The 21,178-nt window shown below is 46.8% G+C and overlaps 1 protein-coding gene across 2 annotated transcripts in view; it reads left to right on the top strand.

Annotated features, from left to right (window-relative positions):
- LOC146822136 (cGMP-dependent protein kinase 2-like) overlaps nt 1–17,017 on the top strand; it is a 256,757-nt gene extending 239,740 nt beyond the window's left edge. For both annotated transcript variants that reach the window (XM_085613249.1, XM_085613248.1), the window contains 2 exons: nt 5,921–5,996; nt 15,595–17,017. In XM_085613249.1, the coding sequence (XP_085469375.1) occupies nt 5,921–5,996; nt 15,595–15,681 (163 nt within the window). In that variant the 3' untranslated portion in view covers nt 15,682–17,017. The remainder of the gene's footprint in view (nt 1–5,920; nt 5,997–15,594) is intronic.
- Nucleotides 17,018–21,178: the final 4,161 nt, after the last annotated feature.

Genomic DNA, 21,178 nt, shown 5'->3' with positions numbered 1-21,178 from the left:
TACTGTTCGCTGTGTCCTGGCCTATGGAGGGTGGAGATGCTGTTTGCCGTGTCCCGGTCCATGGAGGGTGGAGATGCTGTTTGCCGTGTCCCGGCCCATGGAGGGTGGAGATGCTGTTTGCCGTGTCCCGGCCCATGGAGGGTGGAGATGCTGTTTGCCGTGTCTCGGCTCATGGAGGGTGGAGATGCTGTTTGCTGTGTCCCGGCCCATGGAGGGTGGAGATGCTGTTCGCTGTGTCCTGGCCCATGGAGGGTGGAGATGTTGTTCGCCGTGTCCCGGCCCATGAAGGGTGGAGATGCTGTTTGCCGTGTCCCGGTCATGGAGGGTGGAGATGCTGTTTGCAGTGTCCCTGCCCATGGAGGGTGGAGATGCTGTTTGCCGTGTCCCGGCCCATGGAGGGTGTAGATACTGTTTGCCGTGTCTCGGCCCATGGAGGGTGGAGATACTGCTCGCTGTGTCCTGGCCCATGGAGGGTGGAGATGCTGTTTGCCGTGTCCTGGCCCATGGAGGGTGGAGATGCTGTTTGCCGTGTCCCGGCCCGTGGAGGGTGGAGATGCTGTTTGCCATGTCCCGGCCCATGGAGGGTGGAGATGCTGTTTGCCATGTCCCGGCCCATGGAGGGTGTAGATACTGTTTGCCGTGTCTCGGCCCATGGAGGGTGGAGATGCTGTTTGCCGTGTCCCGGTCCAAGGAGGGTGGAGATGCTGTTTGCCGTGTCCCGGCCCATGGAGGGTGGAGATGCTGTTTGCCGTGTCTCGGCTCATGGAGGGTGGAGATGCTGTTTGCCGTGTCCCGGCCCATGGAGGGTGGAGAGGCTGTTAGCTGTGTCCCGGCACATGGAGGGTGGAGATGTTGTTCGCCGTGTCCCGGCCCATGAAGGGTGGAGATACTGTTTGCCGTATCCCGGCCCATTCATTGAGATTCTGGGAATCTTCAAGGCATCGCATTGGCTGAGGATTGCTAGAGCCACTTAAAATAAGAGGTGGACTTACAAGTCTTCTGACAGGATATGGTCCCCTGACCGTAAGACAAAAGCACAGACAGCCAAGGATGACAACAAGGATGGAGAATATGGCACTACAACGTGTAATAAGACGACACCCAATTCTTGCTAGGGACTTTAAATATTTATTTTCATAAACAACTTGGAACTGCAGCATTTGAGCATACATCCAGGAAGGGACTCTGCCTAGATATTCACCAACACGTCCATGGTTATTGGATGTAGCAAGTCTCCTTGGAGAATGATCATGCGTGTGCCTGCTGCTCGATCCCTGTTTCCACCCAGGGTGATAACCAGGATTCCATAGGTTGGGTTATTGGAGTCACGGAAACATGTTTTGTTGTATGACCATCCATGCCTTACAAACTCTCCTGGGCAGACTGTATGATACCCTTGGGGCCTGCCTTAAAATCTAATGTTTTGCTGCTAATACCTTAGTCGAAGAATGCTTCTCTGACACAGCAGTGCACGAAATGTGTGGATACAACTGACAGCATCACTAAACCATACCATTTTAGTGAAGGCAGCATACATAACATAACATATTTATTTGTAAAGTGCACGCTCAGCCCCAAAGGAGTATCTAGTCGCTGAATTACAAATGTTTATTGTCACTCAACTCAATGGTACTCATTTTATAGACTTCAGAAAGGATGAGTGGACCTGCTGGGATTTAAACCTGTGACCATGAGGTCAAAACAGGCCCCTGCAGTGGATGCATTAGTCCACTGAGCCACCAGATCTGGCTCTGACTGACCTCTGTAGTTTAATGAGGTACGCAACTTCCCTGAGCTCCCTAAGTTATGCATGCTGCAGAAAAGCTAGCCCCTCACAAAGAAAACAAGATGCAAAAGAATGCCAAGTGCATGCTAACACTTACACTGCTACAACTTGATGGATGGAATGCTTAAATTAATTTCAGCCATTGGCAATCACACAGGGACGAATAGCAGTCCATTGTTTTTTGCCCACTGTGTCACCTCAGTTTGGATTCAGCCTTATGCAAACCAGTCTTGGTCGTGCACCAATAGGAACAGTCCAGCCTGAAGTGCTAATCCTGGCACTCCCTGAACACAAACAACCCTGATTAGGGCCTATGGAGGACATGGCCTGTTAGTTTGGTCCAAACGCAGGTGACATGGTGGGCGAAAAATAATGGATTGAGATGCAGCCCAAAGGATTGCCAGTGGTTGACATATTGATTCAAGCAGCTCCATCCATCCCGTTTTTATTTGATGCCCTAAGTGTGACGAGTGTGCCCGGACCTGGGTTCCGTTCTCACTGTGGACCCTATTCACAAAGGGACTCACGTGTGGTAAAGTTATGAGTGTGTAGGCTTCATACTTGATTTGGTTAGATTTGAGAGGGAGCTATAAAATGCAGGAAATGCTTTGCAGTGCGCCATGTGGAGATTCCGCCCCAAGTTCAGGGATTCTTCCCCGAGAGCAGAGATTCCACTGCGCGTGCAGAGACTCTGCACTTGTAACTTTACTACACATAAGTCCCTTTGTGAGTCAGTCCTCGGCCTTGGCTGTTGACCCCTAGCAATGGCAAAACTGGTCTGGGTTTGCTTGTGTTCCTGTTGGGGGAGGACCTGGCTTGGCAGTGCGGGCTGGACTGTTCCCATTGGAGCTGGGTCAAGAATGATTTGCATATGGCTTAGTGGAAACTGACATAGCATTATGAGCAAAAAATGATGAATTGGGATGCAGACCAAGCAATTATCAACAGCAGAGATTAATTCAAGCATTTCATCCATGTCTTTGTTTTTGGAGAACTCTTACACTGATGGCAGCCCCATTTGAGGCTTTACACACACATCTCCACTCTGCACCGCAAGCCTGGGCAGTAATGGAAAGGGCTGGACGGGATCTCCTAGGCCTTCAGGAAGACCCATTGGAAAAATGCATATTAGTCTTCCAGTGGTAAACACTCACACCGGCACCCAACAATAATGGGCTTAATTCTAATGAGATATCAAGGGATCAATCAAGTGGCTTGTAAAGTGTGACTACTACCCGTGAGGGTCTCAAGGCGCTGGGTGGGGGATGGCTGCAGATTGCAAGGCCCTGTGGTTCAGTTGAAGAGCCAGGTCTTGAGGTCCTTCCTGAATTGGGCCAGTAATGGTGATTACCTTAGGGGGAGAGGCAGGGTGTTCCAGGCCTTTGCTGGGAGGTAGGAGAAGGATCTTCCCCCAGGCATGGACTTGCGGATACGTGGGATGGCGGCTAGGGCCAGTTGAGCGCAGCGGAGGTCTCTGGTGGGTGCGTGAATGGGAGGCGGTGGTTGAGGTATGCAGGTCCCGTGTCATGTAGGGCTTTGTAGGCGTGTGTGAGGTGCCTGAAGGTGATCCTTTTGTTGACTGGGAGCCAGTGGAGGTCTCTCGGTGGCTGGTGATGTGGAATAGCAGGGGATTTTGAGGATGAGTCTGGCGGAGGCATTCTGGATGCTTTACAGTTTCTTGAGGAGTTTCTGGGTGTTGCCGGAGTGTGTGGGTGATCCACTTGAAGATCTTTTGGAGCCAGCGTAGCATGTGGAAGCAAGATGATGAGACGGCGTTGATCTGGCGGCTCATGGTGAGCGAGGAGTCCAAGATGATGCAGAGATTTTGTGCGTGGTGCGTGGGTGTGGGGGGTTCCAAGATCTGCAGGCCACCAGTAGTCGTCCCAAGCAGAGGGGGCAGAGCCCAAGATGATACTTCGGCCTTCTCTGAATTTAGCTTCAGGCACCTGTCCTTCATCCAGGTGGCGACAGCCCTCTTTCTGTCGTGGAAGTTTTTCTTGGCGACTGTGGGTTCATTCGTGAGGTAAAGGATCAGCTGGGTGTCGTCAGTGTAGGAGACGATGTTGAGTCCATGCTTCCTGACGATGGCTGCGAGAGGGGCCATGTAGATGTTGACGAGAGTGGGGATTAGGGAGGAGCCCTGAGGCACTCTGCAGCTGATTTCTGTGGGTTCCGAGAGGAACTGTGGTACCCTCACACTCTGTGTTTGGCCAGTGAAGAAGGAACGGATCCATTCCAGGGCATTTTCGCGGATGTCTGTGTCGTGGAGTCTTGTACATAGGGTGCGGTGGGAGACGGTGTCGAAGGCAGCCGAGAGGTCCAGGAGGATGAGGACTGCAGTTCCGCCTCAGTCGAAGAGGGTGCGGATGTCAACTGTGGCAGCGAGTAGGGTGGTCTCTGTACTGTAATTGCTTCGGAAGCCGAATTGCGAGTGTAGTTCCCCTCAATGACCTCGGAAAGTTGGGCGTTGATTGCCTTCTCGATGACCTTGGCTGGGAAGGGGAGGAGTGGGATGGGTCTGAAGTTCTTGATGTCCTTTGGGTCGGTAGAGGGTTTCTTCAGCAAGGGTTTGATCTCTGCATGTTTCCAGTCTTCTCGGAATGTGGCTGAATTGATGGAGTAGTTGATGGTGCAGCAGAGTTTGGGGGCGATGGAGTTGCCGGCTCTGTTGAAGACGTGGTGTGGGCAGGGGCCCGAGGGTGAGCCTGAGTGGATGGGTGCTCTTCATGATCTTGAGGGTGTTGTCAATGGTCAGTGGATCAACAAAGACCCTGAGAAAACATAACCACGTATTCCTGTTGCCTATAATATTATGCTTCCTTGCATATATATACCACATGCACTGATATATTGCATATTCGAATTTGAATATTGTTTTTTTTTTATTAACCTGAAGTGTTCATTAGCCTTAACATGCATGCTATGTTTCACGATTCTCGTAGGCATATAGCAATTTTATTTGAGGTAGTACTTCTGCACATTTCCTGCATCTGAGGGAGAGGTGTGGCCCAGAGGCTAGAGCGGCTGACTCCGGAGCGCGGGGCTCACGGTTCAATCCCCGGCGACAGCTCAGTTCAGCATTATGTGACTCTGGCAGTAGCTCACTTAATCTCCCCGACGGCCCCCAGGCCTGGGGAGGTGATATGTTTGCACTTTACAAACAGGAATTATTACACTTGTGCTAAAGAGTAGCATTACTTTCAATATTGGGAATACAAATGTGAATTTAGGAAAATAATGAATTCTGTAGTATGTTTATGTATCTTTATCTTCTATTCAGGGGCTTCTCACATTCTTTCTGTGAGAAGATCCTGTCTCCTGCTTATAAGATAGTTTTGTTGTAGTAACAGTTTCTGTCATGGGTAAATGCTCCATCGATTTATATTGAGAGAAAATTGTGCAAGAAGCATTTGAAAATGCATATGTTTCAGCATTAGATGCTTTTTTGAATGAGAGCTCTGGTTGGTTGTAATGACAGTTCCATCAATCAATCAATCAATCAATCAATCAATCAATCAATCAATCAATCAGGGAATTGTAAGCGCACTACTCACCCGTGAGGGTCTCAAGGCGCTGTGGTGGGGGGGTGGGGAAGCAGCAGTTCCGTTCATTCGAAGAGCCAGGTCTTGAGGGCCTTCCTGAAGGTGTTCAGGGAGGGGGCCTTATCATATGCTGTTCCTTTTGCTGTTTTTGCATTAAACACGTTAGACTTCTAGGTCTCCTGATGTGTTGTGTTTTATTTTAACAACCTAAGCTACATATATTACATGGCCTGGTCACTGACTGGCTAGCAACTGTCGAACCTTGTATGTGACTTCTTCTGAAACAAAATCTGCAGGGCACAGAATGCCTTCCTTCTTTGAGAATGTGGCCTCAGTGTCAGCACTGTAAAAGGCACCAGGAGTCAGAAGTCCAGTCATTGTAGACATGTGCTCACCAGGGCTGTGATCAATCACAAAACAGCCCAGTAGGAAAGACTTATTGATTACACCGACATGTTCCTTATGTGTGGCCTTACTATCTACTGTACTTAATAAGTCTGTCTATGCTAACACTGTTACACTTCTGACTTCATCTGACTTTTATTTATATTCTATTTGTGACATTCCTGTTTTCTTCCACCCTAACTCCTAGATGGTTTAACAAAATTAACTGGAAGAAGTTATCCTCAAGACAGCTTGATGCTCCAACAATTCCATTAATTAAACAGGTATGTGCACCTTGAGTTTAGCCATGGTAAAATTGTGTATCTTACCTATTTTGCATTGGTTTTGCCAGGTCATAATCAGATAGTGCCCCCTCCCCTTATTTTTGTTGTTTTAATCTGTATATTGCATGTTGTATTATTACAACGACAGAGATAACAGGAACGCAGTATACAATAGTGATGTTAGTTAAAAAGTGCACAGGAACGCAGTATACAATAGTGATGTTAGTTAACAAGTGCACATTATATCTTGTGAGAACAATAACGACGTGGCAGGTTGTATTGTTAGCTATATAGAGTAGGGACTGAAAGTGCCACCCTTAGTACCTGTAGAGTCAATTGGAGGCAAATCGACAGAGCCCCCTCTCCTCATTAATAGCATAGTAAATACTCACAACTCTTTTTCTGATCTACAAACACTCTTATTTATACCGTTTTTGATTTATTGTTAACAGTCCAGGCGACTACCATGTTTTATCTTTGCCATTGCCTGGCCATATCCATATTCATTTCCATTTTCTCTCCTTTACAAATCATTCATTATAAAGCCACCTGGTACTAGGTGGGTAGGCATGTGACATAAACTGAGAGCAACTACATCTTTTTGCTGTGCTCCTCTCAAATTGTATAATTTAGAATTTCATGCTGGTATCATGGAATGTACGTGGCTGCTTTGCCAGGAGCACGAACAGTAACATGATGGCTCCATGCCTCGAGAAAGGCCATCCATATCTGGGCATGACGGAGAAGATGGTTTGTCCACCCTGGGAGGAAGCAGTCAAGCCCAGAGTACCCCAATGGAGGATAATGTGGAGCAAGAGAACCTTGAAGATGAAAATCTGCACTATCTCTCCATTTCAGTGCTGTGCAGTGCTTAATTTGTTAACATTTAGTGCCTGGGTCTTGTCAGGAGGCCACTGCAGCTTGCAACACCCATTGCCCCTAACAGCACTGCCAGTGCAGTACCAACACAATTCCTAATCATCACAATCGTACAAGTGTGACAATTTGACTATTCCAGGCCCCCAAAGCTATAAGAATGGCTTAGGCGGCAGTAAATAGTCATTTTTAATGTATATTGAATTAATAAACATCTATGGTTGTGCTCATCTTTAAATTAGACCGACAGCACCACCATGTGGTTGATTGTTACAAGAACTGGTGTTGACAATTAAGTGCTGGTGCCGAGCACGGGAAACCATCAGCTCAAATTAAGCACTGGTGCTGTGCAGAGCAGGAACCAATGTTTGGAGCCACAGTACACTTCCGAGTGAACTAGCAGCACCCATGGGGGACAATGCTGCTCATAATATTTGGTTAAGAGCTTGTATATGGTTATGTGGATGGCAATGACATAGAAAATTGGGCAGAATCTTTTGAGTCTGCATGTTCTATTAACCTATCAAAGTGGGGCAAGGGGTACTGTCGCCCATTGATGCTTGTGAGGTTACTGGCTGCAGGGATTACTTTCCCCACTTTAGAACCAATGCTGTGCACAGTATGTAAGATTTGGGCGAACCATAGAGCCGGGCATGCGAAGCAGCAAACAGTCACACCTGACTTGGGAAGGAGAGAAGATGATTCTTTGAAACCATTAGAATGCAGTTGGAAAACAGTAATAATATTAATATTAATACTTATCTCAAATTATATAATTAGCAATTATTGAGCTCTCGTCCCGATCTTTAACTCCTGCTGAGGACTGTTTTTCCATTATCGAGTGGGAAATGTTTGCACGTACCTATGGAATGGAACATTTTCAGCAATGTTTGTTGGGTTCAGGATTCACATTTTGAGCTGATCATAAGCCACTCATATAAGTGTTGATTTCTAAGGGTGTGCTTAAGGCCACTCGAGGTATTGCAAGAATAATCAATTAGACTGATTGATTAAAATTATATAGTCAAATGCAATACTGGTGTCAAGAACAGTGTGGCTGAATTTTTCAAGCCAAACTCCTATTCCTTGAAAATAATGTACAAAGAGTAAATGGGAAGAGTTGGGCAGAACTGAGGGCCATCTCCAGTGAAGAATGGGTGGATATTCATGGTAAGGACTGGTTCTGGTGGGAGTGCGAAAATACATCAGAAATGGTTGGCCTGAAAAAAAGTACCTCGATAATGATTTGCGAATTTTCTGGGAAGAAAGGTCTGAAATTAACTCTTAAAGGGTTTCTTCTTATTGTGAGGAGACAGAATGAATTCTCTGACTGATCTAATGAAATGCATTCTAAATCTTAATCACAGGTGGTATTTTATTTAAGGATAGGAAAAAGTAAAATGAAAGTCAAGGAGCAAAATTGGCGGTTCCATGTGATTTGGCAATTGAGAGAAATGTAAGAGAGCGCTCTGAGGGTTGTGGGGCGGACTCATTTTTAGGTCTCGCCTGAGACAGCGCTTTAGTGCTGCTCTCGCAAGAGCTTTTGTAAATGGGGGATCTGGAAGTGCAAACGAGTGCTTTCAGGCCTCCAAATACAGTGCATGTGCGCCGGCCGGGCGCGCGCACCATTTGGAGGCCTGAAAGCAATCTCTTTGTTCCCAGCATCAGTGAGATGCAAATGAACAAACAGCGTGAGGCCAAAGGTCTTATTTTTTTAAAAACAAACCAGGTCACTGCTACAGTGAAAGGAACAAAAAGCATTTACAATGCAATAGGTCTCGCATTTACGCGAGTTTGAGCTATTCACATTGCAAATAACAATGCCTTTTATTTGTGTTTTCGTTTTTCAAACATAAATAAAAGGCATTGTCATTTACAATGCCAATAGCTTAAACTCGCGTAAATGCGAGACCTATTGCATTGCAAATGCTTGTTTTCCGTCCTTCCTAAACTCCCTTTCTGTGTCCTGCTTCGCCTTGGGATGCTTAGGAATTGATGTCTTAGGACCCATTTCTGATGGGGGAGAAGGTTTTGAATTCATGACTGTCTAGTTTGACTTATTTTCGAAATGGTCAGATGTGTGTGTTGGTAAGCGGGCTGATTCTGAGACTGTGAGGATGGTTTTGGAGAACGTTTTTGAAGGGGAGGTCTGAGACATTTTAAGGCATGGACCAAGTGGGCTCTGGCTCAAGGCCCCAACCTTTCACGGGGCCCCTGATAGAGCCACCTCTGTTCTGCAGAGAGTCTTGCCTAGGTGATCTTGAATAATTCTTAAACAGATTGTTTTAAATACCGTTTTCCTTTCATTATTTTTAATGTGGGTGATGTGTGAGAGTATTACAGGCATTTTGCTGTGTTAATGTTTCATGCAACATCCATGAAAGAAGCTTCTTTTATTTCAATCGAAACAGGACCTCCGTATTAGAGATGAGAGGGTGTCAGAAAGATGACCTGGCCAAAAGGTACGAAAGGGCTGAAAATGGATTATACATTCAAAGCTGATCTGAAAAGGTGCCACCAAAATCCTTAAGATGTCCCTGGGGAAGGTTTACTGAAGTCGAGTTTGAGTGATAATGGTACTCATTTCCAGCCTGGTGTTTTGGAAGGTTTCTCTTTGCACAGTGGTGTAAAACACAAGTGCACATCTCATCACCATTGAAACTGTGCAGTGGAACTCTTTTAAAAGGGTGATATTTGGTGTTGACCAGGTGTCATTGAGGAACCTTCAGTGGAAGATAACTTTTTACTAAGGACACCATTGCTTGGATCTCAAGCAGTAGACAAAACGATTGGTCTCCTGATGTTGATAGAAAGAATATTGAAGTCTCGCAGGATCGTTCTAAACCTTGCGATGACAGTAGACGTGGTGTTAAGGAGGCGGTTGCTACGATAGAACCATGGGTTTAGGTGAAGAATGGAGTATGTGGTGGCAAGGGAAGTAGTACATATGCTCAGCCTTTAAAAATGTATTCAATTATATTGTAACTCAGCTAAGTTAAGTATTAGTAAGGTGTGACATCTCAACAAGCTGTCTTTACTTTCTGATCATGAGTGTAGGAGGACTGGAGAAGTGTAGGCGCCACGTGTAGGTCTGCCTGAGCACTGGTGTGATGTGTATCAGGAAGGAGCGGCCGATGGTGGACATGAGGGTTGGAATGAGAGTGGCGGAGGGGACTTTCCGGAATCTACTTTACCCGAAGAGTGATGGTGCAGAGACTTCCAGTCGTATGTTGATTGCAATGGAGGCCATGGGGCCCATGTAACAAGAGCTGGAAGAGTTTTCAAGCTTCCTTGTAAATTCAGAGTCCATGACACAGAGGCCCGATTCACAAAGGGACTTATGTGTAGTAAAGTTAAGAGTGTGGAGTATCCGCACTCGTGGTGGAGTCTCGGTACTCATGGAGGAATCTCCGAACTCGGAACAGAATCACCGCACAGTGCGCTGCAGCAAGTGCACCGTGCAGGCATTCTACCACGAGTGCGGCGATTCTGCCCCAAGTGTAGGTGGCCCGATTCACAAAGGGACTTATGTGTAGTAAAGTTACGAGTGTGGAGTATCCGCACTCGTGGTGGAGTTTCGGTACTCGTGGCAGAATCTCCGAACTCGGAGCAGAATCACTGTACAGTGCACTGCAGCGAGTGCACCGTACAGGCATTCTACCCCGAGTGCAGCGATTGCGCCGCGAGTGCAGGTGGCCTGATTCACAAACGGACTTATGTGTAGTAAAGTTACGAATGTGGAGTATCCGCACTTGTGGTGGAGTCTCGGTACTCGTGGCAGAATCTCCGAACTCGGAGCAGAATCACTGCACAGTGCACTGCAGCGAGTGCACCGTGCAGACATTCTACCACGAGTGCGGCGATTCTGCCCCGAGTGCAGGTGGCCCGATTCACAAACGGACTTATGTGTAGTAAAGTTACGAGTGTGGAGTCACCGCACTCGTGGTGGAGTCTCGGTACTCGTGGCAGAATCTCTGAACTCGGAGCAGAATCACTGCACAGTGCACTGCAGCGAGTGCACCGTGCAGGCATTCTACCACGAGTGTGGCGATTCTGCCCTGAGTGCAGGTGGCCCGATTCACAAAGGTACTTATGTGTAGTAAAGTTACCAGTGTGGAGCCTCCGCACTCGTGGTGGAGTCTCGGTACTCATGGAGGAATCTCCGAACTCGGAGCAGAATCACTGCACAGTGCACTGCAGCAATAGCACCATGCAGGCATTCTACCACGAGTGCGGCGATTGCGCCGCGAGTGCAGGTGGCCCGATTCACAAACGGACTTATGTGTAGTAAAGTTACGAGTGTGGAGCCTCCGCACTCGTGGTGGAGTCTCGGTACTCGTGGCTGAATCTCCGAACTCGGAGCAGAATCACTGTACAGTGCACTGCAGCGAGTGCACCGTGCAGGCATTCTACCACGAGTGCAGGTGGCCCGATTCACAAAGGTACTTATGTGTAGTAAAGTTACCAGTGTGGAGCCTCCACACTCGTGGTGGAGTCTCGGTACTCATGGTGGAATCTCCGAACTCGGAGCAGAATCACCGCATGGTACAGTATAGCAAGTGCGCCGTGCAGACATTGTACCACGAGAGCAGAGATTCCGCCCCGAGTGCAGGGAGTCCACACTCATAACTTTACTATACATAAGTCCCTTTGTGAATCGGGCCCAGTTTTGGGGGTTTATGTAAACGTGTGTTTGCGAGTGCTTTCTGTTCTTAAGATTTTTATTCTAGAAGTGTGGCTGAAGGGAATTTGCCAAGGACAGTTGTGAAGGTGATATCTGAGGCGCTGCAGTTTTCAGGTTTTCTTCTTCGAAATAAAACTAACTTACCTGCCTTCCGCCTCTTCATTACAGCCCTAACTGTCCTCTGACCTGGGGTGAATGCAGAGATCTTTGGTGGACAGTCTGCCCCAGGCCTTGGCATGGACTGTGCCTTGGATTCCATTAATACTGTGCCCTTATTACACAGGATGATCAGGGGGACCCCCGGTTATAAAGCTGCTGTGACCCCTGGGAGGAGCCTCCATATTTGACAGATCTCCAACGCTCTGTGGTTTCAGCCACCCTCTACGAGGAGTCAACTTCCCCTACAATCCTATGTCAGAGAGGGGGCCTTGTGCAGGTCTGGCCATACAAGAGAGACCAACACACCTCTCAACCAGGTGTGCGAGGGAGCCACTGACTATCTGAGAAATTAGTAAATATCTTAAACATTTCCCATCAGTAAGAACTGTCCAATTAGAGTAAGAAAATGGATGTGTGTAAAGAATAACCAAGTGTGATCCATTGATGAAAAGACACCTCATTAGAGCACCAAGCGGGGCAGCCCGGGCAGTGCTTAATTTGAGCCGGTGGTTTTTGGTGCTTGACACCGGCACTTCTGACAGTCTGCCACATGGTAGTGCTGTTTGTATGATTTAGAATTGAGCACAACAACAGTTGTTTACTAATTCAATATACATTAAATATGACTAATACCTGCCGCCCAGACTAATCTTATAGCTTTGGGGCCCTGGAACAGACATGCAGGAGTGTAATTAGTTAGTAGTTGTGTTGGTGCGGTCATTGACAGGAAGGGGCAGTCGGTGGTAAAGTTGCAAGACCTCCTGACGAGGACCCGTGCACGTATCTTTATTACAAATTAAGCACCAGAAGCCGAAATGCTTCAACACTCTCCGCATACAACTTCAATCGCACTGAAACATGTTGGCCTACATTACAGACTCACACAACTGGTGTTTCACAAGGTGGGGCACGCAACACTATTTTATCTCTTTCTTCCTTATATTGTCTCCTCACTGATTCACAAACTCTCCTCCCCTAGAGACAGGACAATCTGTGTGAAGGGTTTCAGGCGGTGCACCTCTGGATTACAGATAGAGGCCAGCCCAAGGGACAGGTCTCCCTCGTGCAGGTTCCTACAGGTCACACCAGAGACTCATAGGAGGGGGTGTTGGTGCCTCTTGTGCTGCGCCACCTGCAGAAGCTCTTTTTGTGATTGGACACCTTTATCAGGATGCCGGCTCACAGGATCTGCTGCCCTTGCTGTTTTTAGAAACAACTGATTTCTACTTTTCTAAAATCATGACGTAGATGCAGTTAAATCTAGAAATTGCCTCTATGTGGTAATAGCTCCCTGCTGACATCCTTGTGTGACCTGCAGATCGCATGCTGGGGAGGCCAGCTCGGTATTTCATCCTTCCTAGGTCGCAATTTGAAATAGTGCTAGCACCTGTGAATTACAGGGTTACATGCCTGTGAGAGCAACCTGTGGAAAAGAAGAGTTATCATGACTATTTCCAGTAATAATCATATTAACGATGATAATATAAAACACACGGACCCTTCAGACCAGTACTTCTCTTCCTTTGTGGCCAGGCCTGGCCAGCAGCGTGCTGTGCACCTGTTGAATCTCTGTGCCCACCATCAGTCCTAGAGGGTGATGGAGGAACATGAGCTCCTCATGCCCAGGTCATGCCACCCTCCTGCCCCTCCGTAGACCAGTCCAGGCAGGCTGCAGTGAAGTGTGCAATGGCTGCTGCCAGGGAGGACACCTGCAAAGCAATGCTGGTCTTGGACAGGAAAGAGGGAGCCAGGGTTCACTCTGCCAGGAGATCTGAGACTGCACCAAGGAGTCCAGCGGGTACCACATGCCACGCAAGTGACACCGCTGGCTGTGGAGAGAGAGAGGCAGCAGATGTGTGCATGCAGGCCCTGACCTCAGAGATGGACACAGGTGGCCCAGAGCAAAAGTGACTTCCATCATGTGCAGACCAGAGACACGGAGTTCTATGACTCCACCGTACACACATGCACACAGACAGACAGACACACACACACACATACACACAGACACATACACACACATGCAGACACACACACACACATACACACAGACACATACACACACACGTACACACACACACACACATACACACACACAGATACACAGACACATGCACACACACACACTGCTCATCCGCACTACCTTGAGAGAGCTGAGTGCTGGAAAGTGAGAACTTGGTCATTCAGTGAGTCCCACGGATTTTTGGCCCACGGACAACTGTGGTAAACAGTAACTGTTGGGGCTACAGTCGGTTCCTAGGAATCCCTGATTGCAGTGAGACACCAAGAAAATGTCTCAGAATATTATTTTTATTATTAATACAATTATTATAGGACTACTGGGGTTCAGGGATTCAAGTATCTTCCCCCACACACTAATTTCTACCAGGCCAAATTGCTGTTGTGACTAATTTCAAATTTGTATACATTTTTTATTCATGATGATTTTTAATTTTCTTTTGCATCAGTCACTGTTGCTGCCAGTGTTCTTCCCAGTGCCTTTTGCCATTCATCTGCATAGAAAGTTCCACACACTGCATAGAAGGTCCCACACACTGCATAGAAGGTTCCACACACTGCATAGAAGGTTCCACACACTGCATAGAGGGTTTCACACGCTGCATAGATGGTTCCACATGCTGCAGAGAAGGTTCCACACACTGCAGAAAAGGTTCCACACACTGCATAGATGGTTCCACACACTGCCTAGAAGGTTCCACACGCTGCATAGATGGTTTCACACGCTGCATAGATGGTTCCACATGCTGCAGAAAAGGTTCCACACACTGCATAGAAGGTCCCACACGCTGCAGAGAAGGTTCCACACACTGCATAGAAGGTTCCACACACTGCATAGAAGGTTCCACACGCTGCATAGATGGTTTCACACGCTGCATAGATGGTTCCACATGCTGCAGAGAAGGTTCCACACACTGCAGAAAAGGTTCCACACACTGCATAGATGGTTCCACACACTGCATAGAAGGTTCCACACACTGCATAGATGGTTCCACACACTGCATAGAAGGTTCCACACACTGCATACTACAAGAGTTTATCATGAGAGCTCAGTGGTTATGAAGGGATTTTGTGAGTTCAGAAGCACTGTGTTGGTCTTGTTTGGAATGCCCTTGGAGAGTTCCCTTGTTTTGAATGGATTCCATACCGGTACAAGAAATATAAGAATTTGGCAAATGCTAAAGGATATAACTTGCCCTTCAGCATTTGCCACATTCTGATATTTCTAACGTCTAACGTTGAAAACAAGAGTAAAGAGTCTTGGCCTGTGCTGCAGAAGGACCAGTGTCCAGTGTATGGGGTGGATCGCTGGCAGAATATCGGAAACAGAAATATCACGTGGACATAGTGTTGTGTCAAAAATATCGAGGACCAAAATATCGAGAAGGTAAGTGCAACTAGGTAAGTATAGACCTACTATTCTTAACTCCATGTCTACGTACCTTGCAGATATATATATATCGTCACGGTACATATATATGGAGTTATATATGGTAAAACTTTGCTTACTCATAGAAACTTATCTTAAAGATATTTGTGTCCTCGATATTCCTGACACAATATTTTGGCCCACGATATTTCTGTTACCGATATTCTGTCTGAATCCCGTAAGGGCTGTGTGGTTCACTCTGTGGCCTGGAGTTCTAGGATGCAACACTTCATGCTAGCGGGCGGGAACGCGTTGCCATGTAGTATCTTCACTGAGTGGTCTCCTTAAAAGGGGAATAAGATGCCTGTGGGATGTGGTTTGATGCCGCCCTCCTGCTCTCAGAGTGGCAACAGGGCTCCTCTTACTGCAGCACTCACTGGTCCTCTCTGCACAAGTCGCACTAACTACTGCCTCTCTTCCTTCATCTCCAGGGCCCGCCGTATGTCAATTTCAAGAGGTGCTCCATGGCCCAGTGTTCCGTAGAAGAGGAGTTCTCCGGCTGGGATGAGAACTTCTGAACCTCTGTCTGAAGAGGAGATATTCCTGTGCAGTCAACGACTATACTGAGTATTCACCAGCGGCATCTGTGGATGTTCAGACTCCTTAGAGGCTCACCCCGTTTAGCAGTCATTCCTTTTTCACTATAGCTAGCAAGAGCTGATGGCTTAGGAGTCTGGAGTCTTGAGTTGAAGTCTGATGTCCACTGTCTGACCAGCGACGTAAGCTCCTCTCCTCTGGATTAGGCTGAGGAGCGATGACATTGGTGTCCGGCCGGTCTTTCATTCGTTCGTCCGTAAATTGATTGTGGGTGTGCTTCAGTGCGGCTTCTGTGTTATCCAATAGAGTCCGAGCTGAGCCGGATCCGCTTGTAAGGATTACGTATCTGCTGAAGTTGATCACGTACTGAGGGTCCTTCTTGAGTCCTCAGTCTGTCTATGAACATAGGATGTAGCAGTAGTGATGATAACATTAGGAGCGCTGGCTTTGGTACGTTGTGGCTAGGACACATATTCATTGATAAAGGTCAGAAGTACTGGCAGAAAACAAATTGTCCAAGAGGGCCAGTTGCATCAAGCTGCAGCATTCCAGAGAGCAGCAAGAGATGTCCCTGATCCTGCAGCCAAGGGCTCAGATCTTCAGAAACAACATGAGACCTCAAGGCACAGCCAGTCTCTAACTCCGAGGAGCAAGGAGAACGATCATAAGAATCAAAGAAAGACTTAGGAAGAAGCCATATGCAAGATACAATCATCCTCTAAATATAACTGAAGTGAAGCTGGACACCAAAAAGGAAGCTCCCCGGTCCTACCAGAGATGCTGATAATGAATCACGAGAGCTCAAGGGACTTTGCGATAGTTCATGACCAGGTGGATGTTGCCTCCAAACCGGATGAAGATAGCACTGATCCGGCAAAGGCTCCAACTTGCTTGGCCCCTTACTAACCCTTTGTCTTACCAATTTCCTGTCTTGAGAGGAAGATAAGACTTTGCTTAAGAGATGGTTGCAAACAAATAGCCAACCATGCACTCCACTGCTGCATGAGAAGAAAGACATTTGTATGTTCTGAACGCCAACAATACTCAAAGGAGCGCATGTGGCGGAAATCATGATTATAAGTAACCTCCCCTTCTGGGCAGATTGTGAAAGTGATGTCAGCTGAGTGTTTAGATTCAGCTGTTCTCACAATACTGTGCTTGTGTGTGTGGATGGTGCTGTCACAGAGACGAAAAATGATTTGAATCCATCTCTGTTGATATGAACTTGATTAACCACCCTTTCATGCTGTGGGTGTCCCACAGCCACAACTTCTGGTGCCTCCTGTGAGCAGCAATAAAAGAAGAAATGTTGCAGGGTTCTCGTCTTTTTGTGATGTTCGCTATAGTGAATGAGAATGTGTTTGTTGTCCTCTGAGGTTGAGTGGATAGAGCCGCCTCAAGGCTCTTCTAAAAATGCTATTGGAGAGAAAGAGGACGGCGGGTGAGAGAGAAAAGCCAAGTGTGAGATAACCAAGAGCACGAGGTATTTTAAACCTTCAGCGGGGTCATTGGTGGGTCACCAAAGCAGTCACTCCATTGGGCGGCATGGAGATTGACAGAAAAGTGAGCCTGGGTGATCGAAGGGTGTGCAATGGAAAGGATGCAATGTTGGCGCTAGCTGGACGGGCACATGGAAATGCTTATAGGGACCATCCATGAAGCATGCACACGTAAAGACTTGGGGAGCTCATGCAAGGTTCCACGAGTCAAGATAGCATTTCACACTGGTGTTACTAGAAAGTCTCTCCTGATTTCACAGTGTGTGCTTTCTACAGTGAATGTTTTATTGGCAGTGGCAAGTCAGGGTAGAAATAACTTGCCCAGGTCTAACTGGCAATGGGCAATTTCAACATCTAAAGCAGTCTGATCTTGCTTGGGTAATGAGATGAGAGAACCTCATAGGACCATCAGACGGTCTTCAGGGAGCAACATACACCACTGACCTGAGACTTGAAGAACATGTTGGTGTGAGGGGGGATCCCAGGATTCCTTGACTTGGGTCCTGATTACAGGTATGCTTAAAGAGTTAAAGAAAATATCAGATGAAGGATGACAGAGCATTCTGATTTTAGGAGTCACATTTTCAATTTACTACATTTATGGTTAAGAATCTTTAATATATTCAAGCCTTTAATACGTCCAAGGTGCGGATTTAACTAATGAAAACACATGAATAGGTACGACAGTGCCAGGAATGAGAAGATAGAAGCTATGTTGTTTCCTAATATTATAGAAACAATCAGGAATCTATAGTTTGGACGTCACAGGACTTCTGCCACACTTATGAGGAAAGTCATCCTTTTGGAAGAGGAAACCTCACTCAACTAATGGTGTCATGCATCATCATCAGCATCCTCCCCCCATAGGTCAGTGCCACCAGGATGGACTCAGCCTCCTCGAAGACTTTGAAGGAAGGAGGGAGTTCTTAGATAAAAACTTCTGGACAAGGCGGGATCCACCCATATTACCATATTAGTCAATGCGGGTCTTCATCAGGACAGGGGCAATGAGGACAGCCTAAGAAAGCCCATACAACTCAAGGGGGCGTGTGTATCTCTTTAAGGATTCAGACAGTAACCAGAGTGTACTGTGCAGCAAGGATTCTTCCAAACGGGGGGACCCCCGTGAAGGAAATTAATTCTGATCATCCACGGTTTCTATCGGTAATGAATATCAGGGAAGTGGGGAACAGACAAACGTCGAGACAGGACGCTTGCCTGCTCTGCGCCCTGACTTCATTACCGGCTGTCAATCGGCATACCCGTGATTCCAACAGACGAGACAGGACGCTGGCCTGTTCCGCTTGACAATTTCCTCCCGGTTTTCTTCCCGTTTGAGATCTACACGACTTCTGGAGACAGGACGTTTGAGTTGTATGGGCTTTCTTAGGCTGTCCTCATTGCCCCTGTCCTGATGAAGACCCGCATTGACTAATATAGTAATGCTCCCTGGGTTGAAACGTCGACACATTCGCTGGACCAGTTGAAAGACTCTGTGCCAAGTCCAATTCATTTATTCTACAGAGCTATTCAAACATCTGTTCCTTACTGGCCTCTTGTAAAAAGACAATTTTATGAAATCTCACTTTGTATATATTGCGCACCTTCACCACAGCACTGAGCACCAGATTCACCTTGTCACGAATCACAGCGCTTCTTTATAATTTCTTTGACAGCCATACAAATGAATGTGGGTATTTATAAATGACGCAATTTATAAAACTTCTGTAATACCCTTTATGGTCTCCATGTGTGTTGTTTTTGATTAAATTGTTTTCCATATAAGTAAACCGATGATTGCCCTGATGGTTTAAAGAGATAATCTATGTTTGTCAGTGAGAGCATGGTCTTTGGGGCAGTATGAACATATTTGCTTATGAATGGGATATATGTGTGCAGGTGGCTGAGAGACTGTGTTGTATGTGCTTGTGGCACAGGACATACAGGACATACCTTTCACCATATGTGGCACCCTTTCGTGTACAACAAAAATGGGAGAAATTTAAAGTGCAGAAAAATGTTCTTCAAAAGTGTTCAGAGTATGGAATATTTTTCTGCATTTTAAATTTCTCCAACTTAAAATAATGGCTGTATTTTTCACTTCTAAATATGGCACTGATTTGAGAAAATTAAACTGAAGAGTTAACTTTGTTAATGTAGGTTACATAAAACTCATCATTTAAATTATCTCCTATTTGTAAATGTGACACTTTGAAATGGGAGGAATGTAAAATGAACATTAAAGTAACTTTTCATTTGACAAGAACTTTTATTTCAGAGTTAAATACTTCAGTGCTTGAGTTCTTCACCTCTGTGACCCAGACCGGCCCATAAATCTGACTGAGCACTGCTGTTTATCAGGTTCTGCTATCTGCAGCCTGATGATAATAATGTAAAGTAAACACATCCTTACCTTAAGGTTAAAAGAAAAATGGGACTCTGTGATTATTTAAAAATGAACTCAAGGCTGCCAGCTACTCTGAAGGTGTCTGGGAGCTATGGGAGCTCTCGATCGACTAGTTGGAGCAACCTGAACTAATGCTTCCCAGATTCTGAAGATGTAAGTAAAGGTAACGTCTCTGTCAAAGATGAGACTGCTTGTGTTCTCAGCTGGGCCTCCATAGCTGTTTTGACATTCCTGGGTAGCTTGGTCGAACAGCCCACTCTGGCGATCTCACTTTACCACGGAAAACAAAACACAAAGGCCAAGTCCGAGGTTCAGGCCAATGAGACTCCGAAGTACTGACTGGAAGGAGTTAGGGCCTCATTTATGAAAAATGTCGCATTGCTGCGTGAAAACAGTGATGCAACAGTTTTCACTGCACCCTCCTTGCGACAAGATGGATGCCCCGTATTTAATGTACAAACCAAAGGAAATGATGGACAGAGTGTTGAACATTGCAAGCACTCACCCCCAGTCAACTGATCTGGGTTTAATCCATCACGGTTTTTTAGCCCACTCTGCCACCCCAGTTCAGACATGGCCATATGCAAATCAGTCTGACCCAGTGCCTCATTGGAACAGTCCAGCTCGAACTGCTAAGCCATGTCTTCCCTGGACTGGAAGCAAGCTTCCTAGGACCGGTTTCTGGCATTTCAGCTGTCTTCAGCCAGGCTTGCTTGAATCCAGTGGCAAAGTGAGCAAGGGACTCACGTCTGAGCATACCCTGCCAACTTATGGTGAACAAAGCAAAAACCAAAGGAAATGATGGACGGAGTGTTGAACATTGCAAGCACTCACCCCCAGTCAACTGATCTGGGTTTAATCCATCACCATTCTTTGGCCCACTCTGCCACCCCAGTTCAGACATGGCCATATGCAAATCAGTCTGACCCTGTGCCTCATGGGAACAGTCCAGCCCGAACTGCTAAGCCATGTCTTCCCTGGACTGGAAACAAGCTTCCTAGGACCGGTTTCTGGCATTTCAGCCGTCTTCAGCCAGGCTTGCTTGAATCCAGTGGCAAAGTGAGCAAGGGACTCACGTCTGAGCATACCCTGCCAACTTATGGCGAACAAAGCAAAAACCAAAGGAAATGATGGACGGAGAGTTGAACATTGCAAGCACTCACCCCCAGTCAACTGATCTGGGTTTAATCCATCACTGTTCTTTAGCCCACTCTGCCACCCCAGTTCAGACATGGCCATATGCAAATCAGTCTGACCCTGTGCCTCATGGGAACAGTCCAGCCCGAACTGCCAAGCCATGTCTTCCCTGGACTGGAAACAAGCTTCCTAGGACCGGTTTCTGGCATTCCAGCCGTCTTCAGCCAGGCTTGCTTGAATCCAGTGGCAAAGTGAGCAAGGGACTCACGTCTGAGCATACCCTGCCAACTTATGGCGAACAAAGCAAAAACCAAAGGAAATGATGGACGGAGTGTTGAACATTGCAAGCACTCACCCCCAGTCAACTGATCTGGGTTTAATCCATCACCGTTCTTTAGCCCACTCTGCCACCCCAGTTCAGACATAGCCATATGC

The sequence above is a fragment of the Triturus cristatus genome, chromosome 6, assembly GCF_964204655.1.
Source record: "Triturus cristatus chromosome 6, aTriCri1.1, whole genome shotgun sequence".
NCBI lineage: Eukaryota > Metazoa > Chordata > Amphibia > Caudata > Salamandridae > Triturus > Triturus cristatus.
Note: the sequence above shows the minus strand (reverse complement) of the source record. Positions and strands in the feature narration are given on the sequence as shown.